At 39.2% G+C, this 19,458-nt stretch overlaps 1 protein-coding gene across 2 annotated transcripts; it reads left to right on the top strand.

The window, feature by feature from the left end:
- Positions 1-1,347: 1,347 nt before the first annotated feature.
- zdhhc18b (zinc finger DHHC-type palmitoyltransferase 18b) lies at positions 1,348-18,778 on the top strand. Of its 2 annotated transcripts, none has more exons than XM_037795512.1 (9): positions 1,348-2,021; positions 4,660-4,820; positions 7,602-7,751; positions 7,954-8,091; positions 8,517-8,568; positions 8,671-8,773; positions 9,100-9,209; positions 9,626-9,728; positions 15,272-18,778. In XM_037795512.1, exons 1-9 carry the CDS (start codon positions 1,744-1,746, stop codon positions 15,632-15,634), a joined length of 1,458 nt encoding a protein of 485 aa, XP_037651440.1. In that variant the 5' UTR covers positions 1,348-1,743; the 3' UTR covers positions 15,635-18,778. The 2 variants fall into 2 exon arrangements, with proteins under 2 accessions (XP_037651440.1, XP_037651441.1); XM_037795513.1 differs by lacking the exon at positions 15,272-18,778 and adding an exon at positions 12,154-12,210 and having other exon boundaries at positions 1,352-2,021.
- The last annotated feature ends 680 nt before the right edge of the window (positions 18,779-19,458 follow it).

A 19,458-nucleotide genomic window follows, 5' to 3' on the forward strand; every position in this document is an offset into this window, starting at 1 on the left:
CGGAGGTCTGCGCTTTCCGAGTGCACTTCTAGTTGCATATGTGAATGAGGCGTGGGCAGGGAAACTATTGGCAAACTATACTGCAATGGAGGTCCTTTGTATAGTTTTATATATGTAAGATAAGATAAGATAAGATATTCCTTTATTAGTCCCGCAGTGGGGAAATTTGCAGTGCACAGCAGCAAAGGAGATAGTGCAAAAAACAAGATGCATCAGCTAACACAGTAAAACAGAACTAAACAAAGTGTAACAAAATATTAACCATTTAAATAGAAGGAAGTATAAAAATAGGAACAGTATATACAGTATTGACAATAAACAGACTATTAACAAAATTGCACAAGTGGAAAATGATATTGCACAGTGAGAATGAATGAATTGATGAATGAATGAAATTCCACCTGAAAATATGAGGTTATTGTCAGTTTTTTTGGTGTGTAAGTGTAAGTGGTCTACTGGGAGCAGTGCTGGTTGGGTCCTTTGTATAAGCCTGTGGCTTCTTGACCTCTCCTGACACATTTCTTGTTTTTGTTTTCATTGACTGGATTTTGTGCAGTTTTATATATGTGCAAATAAAAAAATAAAAAAATAATAACAATTGACATTTATGGAGAAAATATAATAATGAAAGTGCGATAAGTATTTTTTTTTTGCTTTTATTATTTCAAAATTACAGTATAAATAGTAACAGCAGAAAACATTAAAAACATTTACATACAAAAGAAGCATAGCGAAAACATAAACAAAGATCTGTGCCAAACATAAAAGGACAACAGAAATGAAACAAAAACCAACATAAGATTAAAAGAAAAAACACAATAAAAAAATTAATAAAAAAATAAATAATAATAAAAAAATGACCACACGAGAGTATGACAATAATTTCAAAAGTGTATTTCAATACATGATGTGGCAGTCATCGTCATCATCATGTAATGCTTTATTAGGATATTTATTTTGAACCTGTTTGGTTAGGTTTTTCTGCACATTGTTGTTTAACTTTTGTTGTATTTTTAAAATTATGTTAGTTTAGATCCTTCTTCCTTTTTTATTGTTTTTTTTTCTCCTGGGGTTGGGGGGAGCTAGGTGCTCTTTATATAAGCCTGTGGCTTCTTGACCTCTCCTGACACATTTCTTGTTTTTTTTTTTCATTGACTGGATTTTGTGCAGTTTTATATATGTGCAAATAAATAAATAAAAAAAAAATGTATGGAGAAAATATAATAATGAAATAAGTATTTCAACACATTATGTGGCAGTCATCGCCATCATCATGTAGTTAATGCTTTATAAGGATATTTTATTTTGAAAGAAACCGGAAATACACCTCTTCTTCGTGTGAAGTATAACAACAGCTAGTTCGACCGGACGACTGGTTGTTATGACAGCGGTAGCTAACCAACCAGACTGCTTAGTAACCAGCACTAGTCTCCAATGGGTAGCCACTATCTGTAGCAGAGCAATATTCAGCAACAAAAATACGAATGCTTCTTTTAATTAACGTGTATGAGAGATTAGCAGAACAGGTTTGCTAATAATAATGTGCAAGACGAGCGAGCTAACATGCTATTCACAACTGGATCCACATAGTAAACGTGTAGGATAAGCTGTGTTTTCTATCTGTGGGAAATGACGACATCTGCTCCGTCCAGCTGCTGCAAACAACAACACGGCGCTCGGTGATGTGATGCCGTCCAAACGACCCGGTTCTCCGGATTGGGACCCAAAACTTCATTATAAACCATGAAGAACTGCGAGTATCAACAAATCGACCCTCAGGCACTCCCGACGACAACCCAGACCCTTCCTCCTCCTCCTCCACCGCTTCAGCATGGAGAGACAGTCAGTGACCGGAGAGAGCAGCCGGAGACACCGAGGAGGAGGAGGAGGAAGTGGAGAGTCTTCCCCGGAAAGAACCGCTTCTACTGCGATGGACGGATCATAGTGGCCCGGCAGAGCGGAGTCCTGCCTCTCACCCTGGGCCTGATCCTCATCACTAGTGGATTATTCTTTATCTTTGAGTGAGTTTCATATTTAGATGGTCCACGATTCTGTCACATCACCTGCGAGTTCAGGCGTTGTCCTGGGGAATGTAACGGGCGGAATAGCAACACATCTGTATAGCAATATGAGAGTAAACTAGCTCTTTAAATACAAAACAGAACAGTATAGCAATATGAGGCTCTATAAATCAACATTTTATTGAATTGACTACTGTATGATGTATTAGATCTACATAAAAGATGAATAAGATGTTAATAACACATGTACTATTATAAGGAATAGTGCTTGAATATGAAAACAGTATTTTTTCTATCACAGTGTAGCGAAAAGTGCATCTCAGTTTCCACAACAGTATAGTAATATGAGGTAAACTAGCTCTATAAATACAAAAAATATTGAATTGACTACTGTATGATGTATTATATCTACGCCGAACTGTAGAGCAGGTGCTACTGATTCATAAAAAGGTCCTCATACAGGTTCCACAATAGTAATTTATTTACTAATAGGCAAATCAACTTTAAAATGGCAACTTTGATAATGTAGTCTGGCACAATTTTACATTTAGCCTTCCAATGTGTGGATATTATCTGTCTTAGTTGTACATAAAATATGAATAAGATGTTAATAACACATGTACTATGATAAGGAGTAGTGCTTGAATATGAAAATAGTATTATTTATATCACAGTGTAGCAAAAAGTGCATTCAATACATCTCAGCTTCCACAACAGTATAGTAATATGAGAGTAAACTAGCTCTATAAATAAAAAAAATATTGAATTGACTACTGTCTGATGTATTAAATCAATGCCGAACTGTAGAGCAGGTGCTACTGATTCATTAATAGTTCTTAGTAAATAAATTGCTATTGTGAAACATGACTAATAGGCAAATCAACTTAAAATATCAGCCATCATAATGTAGTCTGGCAACATTGTACATTTAGCCTTACAATGTGTGGATATTATCTGTTTTGGTTGTACATAAAATATGAATACGATGTTAATAACACATGTACTATGATAAGGAATATTGCTTGAATATGAAAATAGTATTATTTCTATCAGTGCATTCAATACATCTCAGCTTCCACAACAGTATAGCAATATGAGGGAAACTAGCTCCATAAATCAACATTGTATTGAATTGACTACTGTATGATGTATTAGATTTACACCGAACTGCAGAGCAGGTGCTACTGATTCATAAAGAGTTCTTAGTCATTTTTCACAATAGCAATTTATTTACTAATAGGCAAATCAACTTAAAATATCAGCTATCATAATGTAGTCTGGCAACATTTTACATTTAGCCTTCCAATGTGTGGATATTATCTGTCTTAGTTGTACATAAAATATGAATAAGATGTTAATAACACATGTACTATGATAAGGAATAGTGCTTGAATATGAAAATAGTATTATTTATATCACAGTGTAGCGAAAAGTGCATTCAATACATCTCAGCTTCCACAACAGTATAGTAATATGAGAGTAAACTAGCTCTATAAATGAATAATTTATTTAATTGACTACCGTATGATGTATTGGAGTTACGCCGAACTGTAGAGCAGGTGCTACTGATTCATAAAGAGTTCCTTATTCATGTTTCACAATAGTAATTTATTTACTAATAAGCAAATCAACTTTAAAATGTCAGCTTTCATAATGTAGTCTGGCAACGTTTTATATTTACATTTGGCCTTACCATGTGTCTTGGTGAATGTAATGGGCGAAATAGCAGCACATCTGTATAGTAATATGAGAGTAAACTAGCTCTATAAATAAAAAAAATATTGAATTGACTACTGTATGATGTATTAGATCTACGCCGAACTGTAGAGCAGGTGCTATTGATTCATAAAGAGTTCTTAGTCATGTTTCACAATAGCAATTGATTTACTAATAGGCAAATCAACTTAAAATATCAGCTTTAATAATGTAGTCTGGCAACGTTTTACATTTAGCCTTACAATGTGTGGATATTATCTGTTTTGGTTGTACATAAAATATGAATAAGATGTTAATAAGGAATAGTGCTTGAATATGAAAATGGTATTATTTCTATCACAGTGTAGCAAAAAGTGCATTCAATACATCTCAGCTTCCACAACAGTATAGCAATATGAGGCTCCATAAATCAACATTTTAATGAATTGACTTCTGTATGATGTATTATATCTATGCCGAACTGTAGAGCAGGTGCTACTGATCCATAAAAAGGTCCTTAGTCATGTTCCACAATAGTCATTTATTTACTAATAGGCAAATCAACTTTAAAATATCAGCTTTCATAATGTAGTCTGGCAAGGTTTTACATTTACATTTGGCCTTACAATGTGTAAATATCTGTTTTGGTTGTACATATAAAATCATTGCAGCTGTTAGTAAGGGATGTGCTATGATAAGGAATAGTGCTTGAATATGAAAATGCCATTATTTCTATCACCGCGTAGTGAAAAGTGTGTTCTGTCTCCATGGATTTCACATGTTGATTAAAGGCTCTGAATGTTAATTAAAGCTAGATTCCCTGGTGGGTGAATAAAGTAGGCTCAGTTATACGAGACACGGCTTTGTCTCTATCCTTTCTCAGCCTTTGGTTTTGTCTGCATGTCTTATTCAGTAATTCATCCTCTCTCTTTCTGTCTGACAGCTGTCCCTTCCTGGTCAAACACCTGACCAGTTGCATACCTGTTATTGGAGGAGGCCTGTTTGTGTTTGTGGTCATCACCTTGCTTCAGACCAGCCTCACTGACCCCGGCATCCTGCCCAGAGCAACGCCAGATGAGGCTGCAGACATTGAAAAACAGATCGGTAAGGGCTAACTCAAGTTTACAGTTCTTTAGTGTGCATTGTTTTCCCCCAGAGTGGTATTCCTGCCAGTTTATAGCACTGAATTTAGACCACTATTGCCTCTAGAACTCCCTTTGTGTCCTATATATTTTAATGTGATCCCTAAACTCAAACTGCTCAAGCTCAGCTCATTTCTCTAAACTCAGCGGCATTCAATCATGTCAAACTTTAAGGACATACTATTTTTGTCACTGTCACAAGAGCTTTCGCACGGTTTATTTTGCTTCAGAGCACAATTCACAGTTGTGATCGAAAGGCATTGTTCTGCTAGCGTCGGCTATTTTACTCTGAAACTGAAACATAAGGTAAATTATAATGAACAGGCACCGGTTATTTTAATGATGATGAATCCGTTGACACATTAAAGTAGAATTAAAACAAAACTCATTTGCCATGACTCGGAGTGATGAGTGTCATGTTAGCAGCCAATAGGGCAATTTTTGTGGCAGAAATGTGTCCTGTTGACTTAGCTATTCCTCAATCTGTCCTTCTTTCACCATAGTTCTGTTCAAAGTTATATTCACTGTCAGTTTTAAGTCTTGCCAACAGCATCTTTCCTTTTCATATTTTGCATGCCTCAATATAATGACCTACGTGTCTAAAGTTGGCTCATGTGCACCTTGTTAACTCCTACTCATGACCAAAGTTTAGGCAGTGATGATGTAAGATGTTCATATAACCCAACTTCTGCTGTTACAGTTATTTTTGAAACAGAGACTCTGATATAAGTATTGAATATTTACCTACCACCCTATCATTAAGGAAAGGATTTGGACATCTTGTTTGACTCAGTATTCATTAGGCTAAATTGAATTACTGATCCAATTAAAAGTTCATTTAAAAGGCACAGCATGTGGAAATTGTGGAAATTCAAGCACAAACTAGAGCTGTGTCCCAATTTCATACTAATTCTGAGCAGGTTTTGAGTACATATGTAGTCTGTTCACACTGGAAAAAGTGACAAAATAAAGTGTACTCAAATAGGTCATTGCAGTTTCTTGCAATTGCTAAAACACAATTTCTGAAACTAAGGTCCTCTTTGTCAAAACTCTACACACAAATACCAAAAACATATATACAAAGTATCTTACATCTCTTGCAAAAGCAAACACTTCATTCAAAACTATATAAACTCTTCAACATTTTTTATTTTTGCATCACAACTTTACACACAAACACCAAATAAATAGCTCTTTCCACATGCCAACTGCACTCTGATGTGCTAAGTATAAAACACTATTATCTAGAGTCTTGGGCATTTTCATTTGTAGTATGCTGTAAATATAGACACAAATGCAATGGGGGAAACAAACACATTTGTTTATTCTCAATACTCTTAAAGCCTCTGAACACCCACACAGTTATTCTGGCTGCTCAGGTTGAAGGAAGGTGGGCCGCAGCTTTGATGGGAATTTATTAAATCCCAAATCTTCATCTACCAATGAGAATGATAAAGGTGTAATTTGTCCCGCCCTAACAGGTTCAACAAAGCTAACAGGAGACTCAGGAAGATGTCACGCTCAAGTTTAGTCTGTACACGCCCTGAGAAGAGGTCAAATTAGCCAGATTAACTGAAAACACCTGTGTGGGTGTTCAGAGGCTTTAATAACAGTATCAGATGACTTTAAACTGAAGATGACATTTACATATTGTACTGTAAACAAAACACAGGATATTGTAATTACAGTCATCTAACTCTCTCTCCAAAATCGGCCTCCATTGTTGTGCACACCAAAGAGTAAACCTGAATCCTGTTTATAGTGTTCAAACTCTGATGTCTGAGGGTGCTTTCACAAGTAGTAAATAGTCTGTTTGGCTAGTGTGAATCAGAGTGAAACTGATACTTTTGATTCGTTTTCTATTTAGTCTGGTTCGGTTTCACAGACAAATTGCACAAATTAAAGCAAACCAAATAAACAATTCAATAAGGGGTGTGTACGAAGGAGCAAATTAATTTTTCTACTTTTTTTTTTTTTTTTTTACTTTTTCGTCTTGAGTGCTGCCACTTCTATGCAGGGAATTGTGTATTTTGATATATTGCTGTCGAAGTGTTTCATTTTGACTCGGCACTGATCTACTGTGCGCACGAATCCCTTCCCCTCCAATTTATCCCCCAATGACATAAACGTCATTATTTTTGTGAACTTAATTTAGCCTATTCTGTTTGTTCTGTTCAGTTTGATTGACATGTGTCAGTTTCTGTCATTTCTGCACACTGCACACTTACTGTGGCATTGTTAATGTTATTGGTTACACCTGTGCTTTAACTGAGCAGATTAAATCCCACAAGCCATGTTGAATTCTAACCATATATTATCATATATATATAATAGTAATATATATTTATATTACTATTTATATATTTATATTTCACACACACACACTGTGATTGCTCTGGTTAATAAATTTAAATAAATAAAGACAGTTTTCTTTACTTTTATTTAGTTTTAACAGCTAGCATGTAGGTGTTGTCCAATGTGCACCAGGCACTGTGGATTTTTGATGTGTTCGGTGACTTTTTCTCTCCACCTGACCCGCCGGAAATCCCCCGTCAGAAACTGATGTTCACGCACACTTTGACTCTCAAAAACATGCTCCATAAAATTTATTCTAAGGCAGATTGTATCACTGGTACAGGCAATGTAATGTAAAAAACATTATTGATAAAGCCAAGATCAACTGATGAGTGAATCCGATTTCATTTTGTGCTGTTGTTTCTCTGTACTGTCCTCTCCTGTGCAGACAACACTGGAAACACCAGCTATCGGCCTCCACCGCGCACCAAGGAAGTCCTCATCAACCAGCAGGTGGTGAAGCTCAAGTACTGCTTCACCTGCAAGATGTTCCGGCCTCCGCGCACCTCCCACTGCAGCCTGTGTGACAACTGTGTGGGTGAGCTGTGGACACACACCGACGCTCTGACATTTACACCTGATAAATAATAAATAGAGGTCTCAGATGGCCACAGTGAACATCATCCCTTTACTCTAGTTAAGGCTGGACTGACTTGACATGTCGGCGTACTTCCCAAACTGTTGAAGTATTCCTACCATTAAATTGAAATCAAAATGACAAATTCTCCTTTCTCTTTCAGAGCGATTCGACCATCACTGCCCCTGGGTGGGGAACTGTGTGGGAAAACGCAACTACCGTTTCTTCTACACCTTCATCGTGTCGCTCTCCTTCCTGACGGCGTTCATCTTCGGCTGTGTGACCACACATCTAGCACTGAGTATGTGTTTGTTTCCCTCTGGTTCACAGGTGTTTCATGGTTGAAAAAACAGTCAGGATCTTACTGATAATAACTGCCAACACACCTGACTCAAACAACACCTGCCAGTTAGTGTTTGTTTTGTCTCGCTTGGGCCGCCAGACGGGCGAGGTTAACCACATCCGAGCTGGTGGGGTGTGTGATAAGAAAATATACAGAATGTTTTTTTTGTTAGGCTGGCCAATTTGGTGACTCGCCAGAGTAAATGTTATTTCACCCAAAAGCCGTGCTCACTAAAGGGTTAGAATCAATTTAGCATGTTAGAGCTTGACTCTGGTATCACAGCTCCAACATCAAGAAACTATACGGCAAATGTTGGTTTTGGGAAGTGCACATTTTTTCTCTTTAGTGTCCTTGTGTCAGTGTTGTTATTTCCTCTCTTTCAGGGGCTCAAGGTGGGAAAGGGCTGGTGTTTGCTCTGCAGGAGAGTCCAGGCAGATATCCTTTCATCACAAATGTGTTTTCTGTCTGTGAGCATGTTTTTGTTATTATTTCTCCCTCCTTAAATATACTGATGCTCTCCTTGACTCAGCCGTTCACTGCTGTGGAGCTGGTGATATGTTTCTTCTCAGTCTGGTCCATCTTGGGCCTCTCGGGCTTCCATACATATCTGGTTGCTTCCAACCTGACCACTAATGAAGATGTGAGTACTGCCTTCAGTTTAATTTCTTACAATATTTTTTGGTGGCTTGTGGTACAGTATTAAGACAATTATATTATTTTATAAATATATTATTAGAATATTATATCAATTACATTGCATAATAGAAATGCACATGAGAAATCTGTAAAATAATACTAATGGATAATTGCAGAGGAAAGCATCTCTTTGCAAGTATTCACTTGGATTTTGTAACATCTTGTGGAGTTAATGAATACTTGCAAATCAGATCATCTTGCAGAGATTCTCAATCAGAAGTCGATTTAAATGGATAAAAACAGTGAGATGTTTTATATCTTGTCTGTTAGATTAAAGGCTCCTGGTCAGGGAAGAGTGGAGAATGTGTCACCAACCCATACAGTCATAAAAACATCTTTATCAACTGTTGCTCTGTGCTCTGTGGACCCATGCCACCCAGGTTAGTCCGAAATCTCACACACTGTTTGAATTACTAAAGGAATATCGCTTCCTGCATGAGGCCCATTGAGGCCCATTAAGTCACCAGCTGTTGTTACTGTGATGCAACCATTTTCTTAGTGTATTTGATGATGAATTGTTTTTTTAGAATTGTTTATTGACTCATTAATTTAAATTCTCTGAAATGAACAATACATATTACAATTAGTTTGTTCCTCAACCATAGTATGCTGTCTTATTTTGAAAGATGCATGTGCTTGCCTGTGGGATGTGCAGGAAAATGTATGTTTGTAGTTTGCAGTTTCTCTTACCTTTGGAGTCTGTTAGCATGATGTTCAGTGTGCATCCATCACTAAGGAGTGGAACATGCACAGCTACCTAATGACTTAAATCTTCCTTTTTTTCTGTCTTTTTCAGCTTGATTGACAGACGAGGTTTCCTGCCCGCAGATGAATCCGTCCAGACAGCCGGAGCGGACATCGAGCTGCCAACTCTGGCCACTAAAAACGAGATAAACGTGGTAGGAGGAAGTTCCCTGCTGGCTTTTGGCTTGCAGGAATCCCCCTCTCCTGTGCCTGCACCCCCCAACTCCCACCAAAACTCTTCCTCTGCCTGACAGACGCCTTGTTGCCTGCTGTAGCTCCAACCCAGCATCTGTCTGCTGCCTGTTGTTGACTGTTGTGTATGGGTTAATCCCTACATATACTGTCAGAGATTCAGTATTTATTACTTTTTTCTCAGTGCAAACAAGACTTTTAAAAGCATTAAAATAGGTTGACAACTTGGTGTAGGCTGGCATAATTTGAATTAGGAATAACTTTTGGGGAATTTAGCTTTCTTTTCAGATAAATGAGATTAATATTAATCTCATGTCTGTGTGTTAAAAATTGCCTATTAGCTTTTGCTGAACAACAACCACCGGGCCCACAAGTGGTAATTTGCAGTAATGGTAAATGCTAAAACATGTAAACTGTAAAATGACTCAGTAATGTCAGTTATGCAGCGATATCCCTTTAGGTTTACTAACATTAGCTAACATTAGTCACCCCAAGCTACTGGTTTTTACCAGACTAAGTAAGGCTCTAGCAGTAAAACCCCTAAGTGTGCTGATTTCTACTTATTTTTGAGAGGGAGATTATATTATTTCTTCTTCCAAAAGTTGCCGTGTACTATTTTCCTTTTGGACCAGTGAGCAACCTGGAAAGTGAAGCCAATGCTGAAGTGCCTTAAACTTGCATTCTTTCTAACAGCCAGCAGGGGGCGACTCCTCTGGTTGCAAAAAGAAGTCTGATTGTATAGAAGTCTATGAGAAAATGAGCCTACTTCTCACTTGATTTATTACCTCAGTAAACATTGTAAACATGAGTTTATGGTCTCAATCTCTAGTTTCAAGTCTTCTTCAATACAGTATGATATTCATTTAGTAAATTATGGTCCCATTTAGAGTGAAATAGACCATAAAGCAGGGGATGCTTTAGGGCGTGGCTACCTTGTGATTGACAGGTCGCTACCACGACATTGTCCCTTTCAAAGTGTGTTTTCAGTTCATGAAAGTTTTCGCCTAAAAATGTCTTATTCAACGTTCGGTTGCACTTAGCTCCACCCTCTCTGGTTGCAAGAAAACCAAAATGGCGACGGCCACATCGAACTTCAGGCTTCAAAACGGCAGTCCACAAACCAACGGGTGACGTCACGGTGACTACGTCCACTTCCTATATACAGTCTATGTTTTTGGACATGCTAGCTAGTCTCCCCCTGTTTCCAGTCTTTGTGTTAAGCTAAGCTAACCGGCTGCTTGCTAGTAGCTTCGTATTTAGCGTACAGACATGAGAGTGGTATCAATCCTTTCATCTCACTCTGGGAAGAAAAAAGCAAATAAGCCCGTTTTACAGAAAGTTGAACTATACTTTTAAATTGTGATTTAGTAACGTGTTGTTGGCCGTTGGCCTCGTTGGTCTGATGAGTTTAGACACCTGCTCTGGGCAGTTCATGCTTCTGAACAGTTCGGCCCATGTTTACCTCCATATCAGGTTTACGGTTGCTTTTCTTTTGAAGTTAGCAACAGGGACACTACTCATTCTATGTTTTTTTTATATCGTTATATATCGTTTCAGTGTTTTGTCATGAGCAGTATGTCTACTCAGGGTGTTTTCTAAGGGAGGAGGCGAGCAGGAGTTGTAAAAAGTGAAGACTCAGATGCTGTTTTCCGGCTCGTCGTCCTCGTCGCTTGTTGTTCTCTCTGACAGTAAGGGATATAAAAGGAAGTTGTACAGCAACTTTTGTTTACAAGACGCTAACTGCGGTTCAGAGAGAGTTGCAGTCTGAGCCACGGTACTCTCATATCAAGTGGTAGAGTAGCTGCTATTTGGCATTTCTCTTTTGTTTACACCAAAATAAGACGGCTATAAAACCTTTTTTTTTTTTAATTTGTGTGTTCAGAATGAACTGAAAGCCAGTTGAGGCTGTTTCTAGTCTGAAATTGATTTAGTTGTTGGGTTTGGTGTAAAAAATAGAATTCAGTTGTTACACTGATGAAGCTGAGGAAAGTTCGTTTTTATTACTCTGTGTTGGTTCACTTTCTCCTGTCTCATGTTCATATTTGTCTGCGTATGAAGTGCCAAATTATTTGTCACCCATCAAGCCAATCAACCTTGTTTCCCTTCATGCCGTTATTACATGTTTGTTTTTTATACATATTTCTATTTTGTCTAAAATGTAAAATAATAATAAAAACATGCATTTTTGTCCATGCAATTCATCATCTGTGCGTACTCATTTGTCATTGCCCACCCTCCCAATTTGCGTATAATTAGAGTATAAAAGTATTTTCCAAGGGAAGAGAAGCTCCTAACAACCTGTCATGGTGTTATTTGTGTCTATTCACCGAGTCCTGACTCCCTGTTCTGTGTGTGTGGTCTGTCTCTGTGTCCTGCCACCAACACAAGGAAGAGAAATGTCTGGACTTTGCTGTGGTCTGCACCGGCTGATTAGCCGCTGTTAGTGCAGGAAAAAAAGAGATGCTTGAGTTCGGTAAGCCCGTTTAGAGAAAAGGGAAAGCGAGTGCAGAGTCTCCGTAGCCCACCGCTGTGTCTGCATGTTGGCTGGTTGGCTGCTGTCCTCCTCCTGCATGGCTTCTATCATACACTGCCATGATGAATACATTTCAGAGTGCATAATTTAACACAATACAGTATGTATAATTCATACAGACATGTAGATATGGCTGAAATAATTCCACTGCACTGTGTTGGTTTTATCTTTAAAAAGCGACTATAGATTTGCCAGAATTCAGTTTTACTCCCAAGTTGTTCATGTCAAGGTAGGAACATATTTGTGATAGCATCCTTAAAGGTGCGTTAGATGCATTATACAGTTTTTTTCCTAGTTGGACATGAAAATTATATATTAACTGTAGGAGGAAGCTCGTTCAGAGGTGCATGATGTGGAACTGTGAGGAATAAACCAGTACTTATTAATATCTGATAGATGCATTATTTTTTTGTGTTTAGGGCGAGCAGCTCCATATAGGGGGAAATAAATGAGAAAGTGCTGACAGCAGGCTGGATTGACCTGGAATTAAAGCATCTCTGCCGTTTAAATTGAGACGTTATAGCGAACTGGCAGGTTTTGAACTTCGATTAACAGTTAATGTTTTAAATTTGAATAAAAACGACCCCCGAGGCTTTATGCTCTTGAAGGTCATCCATTATTCACACTTTGAGTGCATTATACATTCAAGGCTGAGGACATTTTAAATCGGATGAAAAGCACTATTTAAAGCTGCACTAATCTATACTTTTATGTTAGCATTTCTATGTGTAATGTGAAAGAGATCGCTCATAGTGACAAACCCACAGAGAGTTATCACCAACTCGGCAGCTCTATGGAGAACTTTAGCTTCTTTCAGCTCACTGTTTTTGGTTTTATGGACCAAAACTTTTCTGTTTTAGTTCACTCGCTGCTCTCACATCAGCTTTGTTTCCAGCTGCAGGCAGCTGTTTTCAGTGAAAAAGCTCTGGTGAACCTTTACTGTACACTACCTGCCCAAACAAAGTAAGCGACCAGCTAGTGAACATAGTGGAGCATTTGCTGTTAAATACCAAAACAAAGCTAAAAGGTTAAAGGGGCTTAAGACTTTACTGTTTGTTTATATGAACTTAAATTTAAGACTATTTATTCAGACACAAGAAGACTCTTCAAAATCAAAATAAATAAATAAATAAATATATAAATAAATGAATAATTAAAACAAGGAAAATAAATTAATATGGAATTATATATATAATAAAAACAATAACTATAGTAACATAAATAATAATACGAATAATGAAAATAGTACCATTTCTTGTATAACTGCCTTTTTATATAGTCCTGTTCTTCTTTTATGTCTTGTCTTAATGCCTTTATGTCTAATGTAAAGCACTTCGAATCATCTTGTTGTTGAAGTAGAGTTTAAAAGATGTGGGCAGGTTGCTTATAACAACATAAACAGCTGAGTTGAAATCATGGGAAAGTGTAGGATCCAGTGTTTTTTTAGATCTTGACTGATACTACAGAGACTAAATGTCAGGATATCTCTACCACTGCTGCTTCAACTTTGACCAATTCGTTTTTTAAATCTGTCTCTGGCAAACCCCCAAACTTTACTTTACTTTACTACATTACTAACTTACTGGAGTAGTCTTTTATACAATTTTGCAGAGGTGTGGACTCAAGTCACATGACTCGTACTCGAGTCACAAATTTGATGACTTTAGACTCGACTTGACAAAATCAAAAAAGACACCTATGATTCATAACTTCTCTTGGACTTGAGCCTTTCGACTTGGAAATACCTTCCCACCCAAGCCAAGCCCACATTTCCGGAATCAACTAACATTAACACTATTCATTCCCAGCAAATCAACACCTCCTTAATCTCCAGATCCACTTTGGAACCATTTTTGTATTGTGTTCATGATAATGTGTCTGCATATGAAGTAGCATGTGTCCGCTTGTGCTAATTCCTCTTTTGTTAGGTGGTATGTGGAGTACGGGGAAAGTACAAATAGGTGCGTCAGTAATCACAGAGCAGGTGTGTCGTTTACTGGAAGAGGAACACAGTTTTTGACAGTCACGTGTAGCCGTCATGTTTTGCATCCCATTGAGACATATTTGTTTGTTTGCATGTAAGTTATTAATTGATAGAAGTGCGTGTGAATTGCCGTCAATACTGGATGGACCTGATGGTGTAGCTCCAAATAAATACACCTGAGTGTAGCTGTACTGTCTACTAAGGTGTAGCGTCAAATAGGCAAGTTCTGGTATAGCAGCCCCTCAGTGGCTTTTGCAGGTTTCTTGTTTTTGGTCAAGTCAAGCCACTAGAAAAGTAAAAAAGCTGTGTGCCTCTTCTGGTAAACAACACACCTGCACTGTTACTGATGCACCTATTTGTAATTTTACTGTAGGCTACTCCACATACTACCTACTGTGCAAAAAAGGAATTACCACAAGTGGACACCAAATGGCTCCTGCACTTTGTTTAAACCGGCAGCATCCAATCAGGTTGCAGGAGAAGACCATGAAGAACTAACGTTACGTTACTGAGGGCCAATAAAAAAATGATTGCAGTATGCAAAACATGCGGGTCAGAGACCCAAATGGCATTACATTTGGTGAAGAGCGCATTATGACTTGTTTAGGACTTGAAACTCAAAATTTAGGACTTGGGACATGAGTGCAAAGACTTACTTGCGACTTCATCCCTCCTCTGCAATTTTGTACCAATTTCTATGGAGCTGCTCTTAGATGTTCCTTGAGCTAAACATCTATCAAATATGATTCCCTCGGTCTAATGTGCATCCTCGTGCAGATCTATGAGATGTAACATTAGCGAGCTTCCGCATCGGACCGGTCGTGTGTCCCGCTCCTGTGTCCCGCTCCTGCTTGCTCTCCCAGCTCGTCTGTGAATCATCTTGCACAGCTGTTGCTGCGTTCACTGAAGTGATCTAACACCCTGCTGTTCACCCTGTTAACTTCACTGGCTCATCTCATCTCATCACTACTTGTCTTCTTTCTCCCCAGTGCACACAGGGAACTAAAGGTCTGCTGGAGTCGGCCACTCTCCCTCCGCTCCTGTCTTCCTCATGTCCTCAGGGGAAACCTCACACAGCTTATACCTGCCCAGACAACAGCCCCCCCGCGGTGAACTCTGACCACTCACCGGAGCTCTCCACGGGCTGCGGGGCCCGACATACCGCTGGCAACCACGGCGATGCTTCTCCACCACGTCACACCAAGACTCGGACGAAGAAAAGTAAACGAGCGGCTTTACATATTCCCAACCCTTCCTTCGATGTCCCCGTTTCCCCGACTTCTCCGGACGCAGCGGGCCCCAGCTCCAAATCCAGGGGCCACAAAAGTGTCAGCTTCGCCTCTTTGCACTGACTGAAATGACGGCTTTTGCATGCTGTAACACAGTCAGACACAAGTGATTCAGAAATCTTTATTATTTGTTGGTTCTCTGAAAGCTGTGGGTCTGTGTATGAGGATGACAATCACAAAGTATTTGTGTGTAGTGGAAATAGGAACACTATGAGCAGATTGGATGTATCCTGGCTGTAAAGGATGCAACGTAGCCTTTTGTATAGATTGACAAGCACATGAAAAGATGGTGTACTGATAGAGCCATATGCCTTTCTGATGATTCTCATGTAAAACATGAATTTTACCAGCATGTCAGATCCGTCAAATATTGTGAAATAGTGGCTTTGGTGTATCGGGTGGACAAAAACTTTGTATGGTTTTAAAGGGAAAGTCCATCCCAAATATAGAATCCACATTATGTAATCTCTATAACGTTGTGCAGCTCAGTTTATTGTGTGAACGTGAGCCAGTTTCTCCTGTAGCTAAAGAGGCAGTTTGTACTGATGAATTAATCTTGAGACATGTAGTCAGTGAATTATTGAACGAGTCATGAGACTCTCAAAGCAGCCGCGGAGCGTTTTTCAAGGATATGAGGACATTTTGCCGTTCATATCGGAAAGCTCCAAACTCCTTTTGATGTACAGATGGGTGACAAATTAAAGCTCATATAGCTCATTTTTGCCTCGGGCCCATTTAGCAGGTTAATCCGGCCCTGGATGGAGAGCACTGTGTTGAGTTGGGGTGAGATCTAGAGACTGTGAACACCGTAGCATAAGATTCACCAGCCCAGTCGTCAGGAAATAATGTTGGCATACGGGTACATTGAAGGTGGATGTTTTTGCATCCGGTCGGAGCAAGTGACGTAGAATATCGAACGACCGTCATTGAAAATTGCATGGTATGAAAGTGGTTGTGTCTAGAAGGTAACCCACAAGTTGCAAAATCCTCGCGATATGGTTATGGTTAGTAAAGGTCGTCGGGCAGCGAGTCTTGCAAGAGTTTTTGCACGTTTTCCCAATTTGTGAGTTACCATCTAGACACAACCTATGAAAGTTACGTGGTATAATAATGAATACTAGAATGGCATTCGGAGAGCGCAGACCTCCGCCAAGCTGCCCGAGTACGATTGCCACCAAAATCGAATGGATTGTTCATTGCGCCACACCTCACCCCTCCAAAAAATGTAATTCAAATCCATCTCAGACTTTTGGAGTAATCCTCCAAACGGACAAACCAACAAACAAACCAACAAACCAACAAAACCGGTGAAAACATAACCTCCTTGCTAGGCCTTTGGCCTCGGCGGAGGTAATAACAAGCAACAAAGTCCACAAAAGGCGGGCAGGTGAGATGGGTGGTGGATGGGTCAAACAAACACAGGACTTTCACCCAGGAGACCAGTGTTCGTGTCCTGTGTGAAACCAAAAGTAAACGTTGACTTCATGCTTTTTTTTATCGTTACGTAAGAATGTCTGCTAAGGGCGGTTGTTATTTATTTACATTACGTTGTTACGTTATTATTTTTTTAATCTTTACCATAATAGTTTTGTTGCCTAAACCTAACCAATCGTTTCACAGGGTTAATCACGTGGCATTGTGCATTTCTGCCATAGACTGTATACAATATGGATGTAGTCTCCGTGATGTCACAAATAGGTTTCTTAAGAGCTAATTCAAAAAAGGGTAAAGAGGTGGATCGTCGGTGGAGCTGAGAGACGCAGCAGAGTAGACACCTAGCAGCTAGCAGTTAGCGACCTGCACACATCTGTCACTCAAAGCGGCCACGCCCTGAATTATTCGGAACTTTAAGCATTAATATAAATGAAACGGGTGAGTTATATAAACATTCACCCCCCGTACAGTTGTCGTGAATGGAGAAATTAGCTATAGAGACCAAACCGTGTTTAGTACCAGGCTGTAAACATGTTTATTTCTGTTGTAAAGTTGTGCATTTTAACATGGGGGTCTATGGGGATTGACTCGCTTTTGGAGCCAGCCTCAAGTGGCCATTCGATGAACTGCAGTGTTTGACAGTTCCGCGTTGGCTTCACTGCTCACGCTGGAGGTTGCCACTTGGTTTCTGCAAGCGTGATATGAGGCTGATATGAAACATATTTCTGAAACGTTTTTTTTGGTTCAGAAAAGTTGACAGTCAACTTATCCCGGGGTTTGCAGAAACGTACACTGCCAACATTTTTTTGTGGCGACTGGGTTGGATTCACATCACTTTCAAGCCTCTGCATTATGTTTCTCCACACATTTATTCAGGATTTCCTTTGTCGCCCATCTGTAATATCTCAAACAAAGGTATGTTGAGTTCAGTAGGTTATTCAGCCTCAATGGACCAACACCAATTATGGTCATGAGATGACATAATTATGTTTAAACTGCACATGAATTCTGATTTGGTGTGGATTTTCCCTTTAACTTTGCACAGTGTGTATCAGTTTTATTGGTGTTCAGATGTTTGTGCTGTGTAAATGGCAGTGAATGCAACTGCATGATAATGACTAAAGACGTACAGTATTTTATTTTTGGTTTATTTATATCCATTCAAACATCACTTTTTACACCTGAGAGGTCCTGAACCACGTTTCGTAGGAAAGCTGTGACTCCTGAACATAGTCGTGAACCAGAAGCCAGTGTGCTGCACCACCTCCTGCTTGTGTCACCATTAATATCACATGATGATTTAAAGCTTCCACTTCCTGCTCACACTTTGTATCTGCAACAGCAATACCTGTTCTCACTCTTCCTTAAGATTGTTTTACTTTGTGCGCTTTGACAAATCTAAGAATGTGAACGGTGGTTTGTTCTCAGGTGGAAATCTGCAGAGGGTGGTAGGTATTTAATATGCAAGTTCTATGTGACATATATCATGTTGATCCACGTTGTAACCTGATGGCAATAGCTGCACAAAAATGCAATGATCCGAACATCATCCCCATGCAAACACACACACTGTCCATCTGTAGTTCACCTAAAGAGTGTTAACACTGAGTAGAGCAGCATCACTTTGTGTGCATTCGCTGTGTCAAAAGTCATCCCTCTGGCTGTAATGCAATTTCTGAGGAGAAAACATTGTACTATATTTGTACAAAGGTTATTTAAGGCAATGCTCCTGTCAAAGTAGAGGAAAAGGAAAATAAAGTTCAGTGAAATAAAGTTTGTTTTTATGCCGCTGGAGTTCTGCAGTCGACCACTAGGTGTCACTGATGACCTATAAACATGGAGCTGCTGCAGATAATCCCTCACAGTCAACCAGTGTCCTAAATACTGTGTACATATTGAGTTGCAGGCATTTCTTTTTTTTCACTTTTCCCTTCTCACGCAGCCGTGCTCCACTTTGTCTCTCCTCCTTTGTAATTACTTCATGTTAAATAAGATGATTCAGTAGTTGTGTGGGTGGTTTCTATTGTTAAAGCCCCTAAAATAACAGTTTGAAATCAAAGGTATTTTCTATAATACTAGACAGTCATGAATCATGAGTCAATAAGCAAGAAAAAATCCTTTGACGTGTATGTATTAAAGCAGCAGTGGGTAGAAATGGAGCAAATGTGATAAAAAAAAAACATGCGCCTCTGTGTCCTGCGGTGCTCCTAATGGCATCTGCAAGATTTCACAGACCGGAGGAAAACAAGCAGTCAGAGCCGAGCTGGAGCTTTGCCGTCTCTGAGCAGCTGTCAATCACTCGCGAACTCCGATTAAACGGTCAAACTAGGCAGCGCTGATCAAATATGAATCAATATTCTGTTACTGTAATGCCTATTTCTGAAAATGTGTGACCCGGCAGCCATGTTGAAATCTGTTGAGGAAATACCAAGCACCGCCCTCCAGTCGGAGCA

This window comes from Sebastes umbrosus, chromosome 15 (genome assembly GCF_015220745.1).
Source record: "Sebastes umbrosus isolate fSebUmb1 chromosome 15, fSebUmb1.pri, whole genome shotgun sequence".
Lineage (NCBI taxonomy): Eukaryota > Metazoa > Chordata > Actinopteri > Perciformes > Sebastidae > Sebastes > Sebastes umbrosus.

What these genes read in the sequence shown, in the direction of transcription:
- zdhhc18b (XM_037795512.1), top strand. Translation starts at nt 1,744, where the DNA reads ATGAAGAACTGCGAGTATCAACAAATCGACCCTCAGGCACTCCCGACG. An exon ending in CCTGTGTGACAACTGTGTGG is followed by an intron (nt 7,752 to 7,953) that starts GTGAGCTGTGGA and finishes TTTCTCTTTCAG; the next exon opens with AGCGATTCGACCATCACTGC. An exon ending in CTGCAGGAGAGTCCAGGCAG is followed by an intron (nt 8,569 to 8,670) that starts ATATCCTTTCAT and finishes TCAGCCGTTCAC; the next exon opens with TGCTGTGGAGCTGGTGATAT.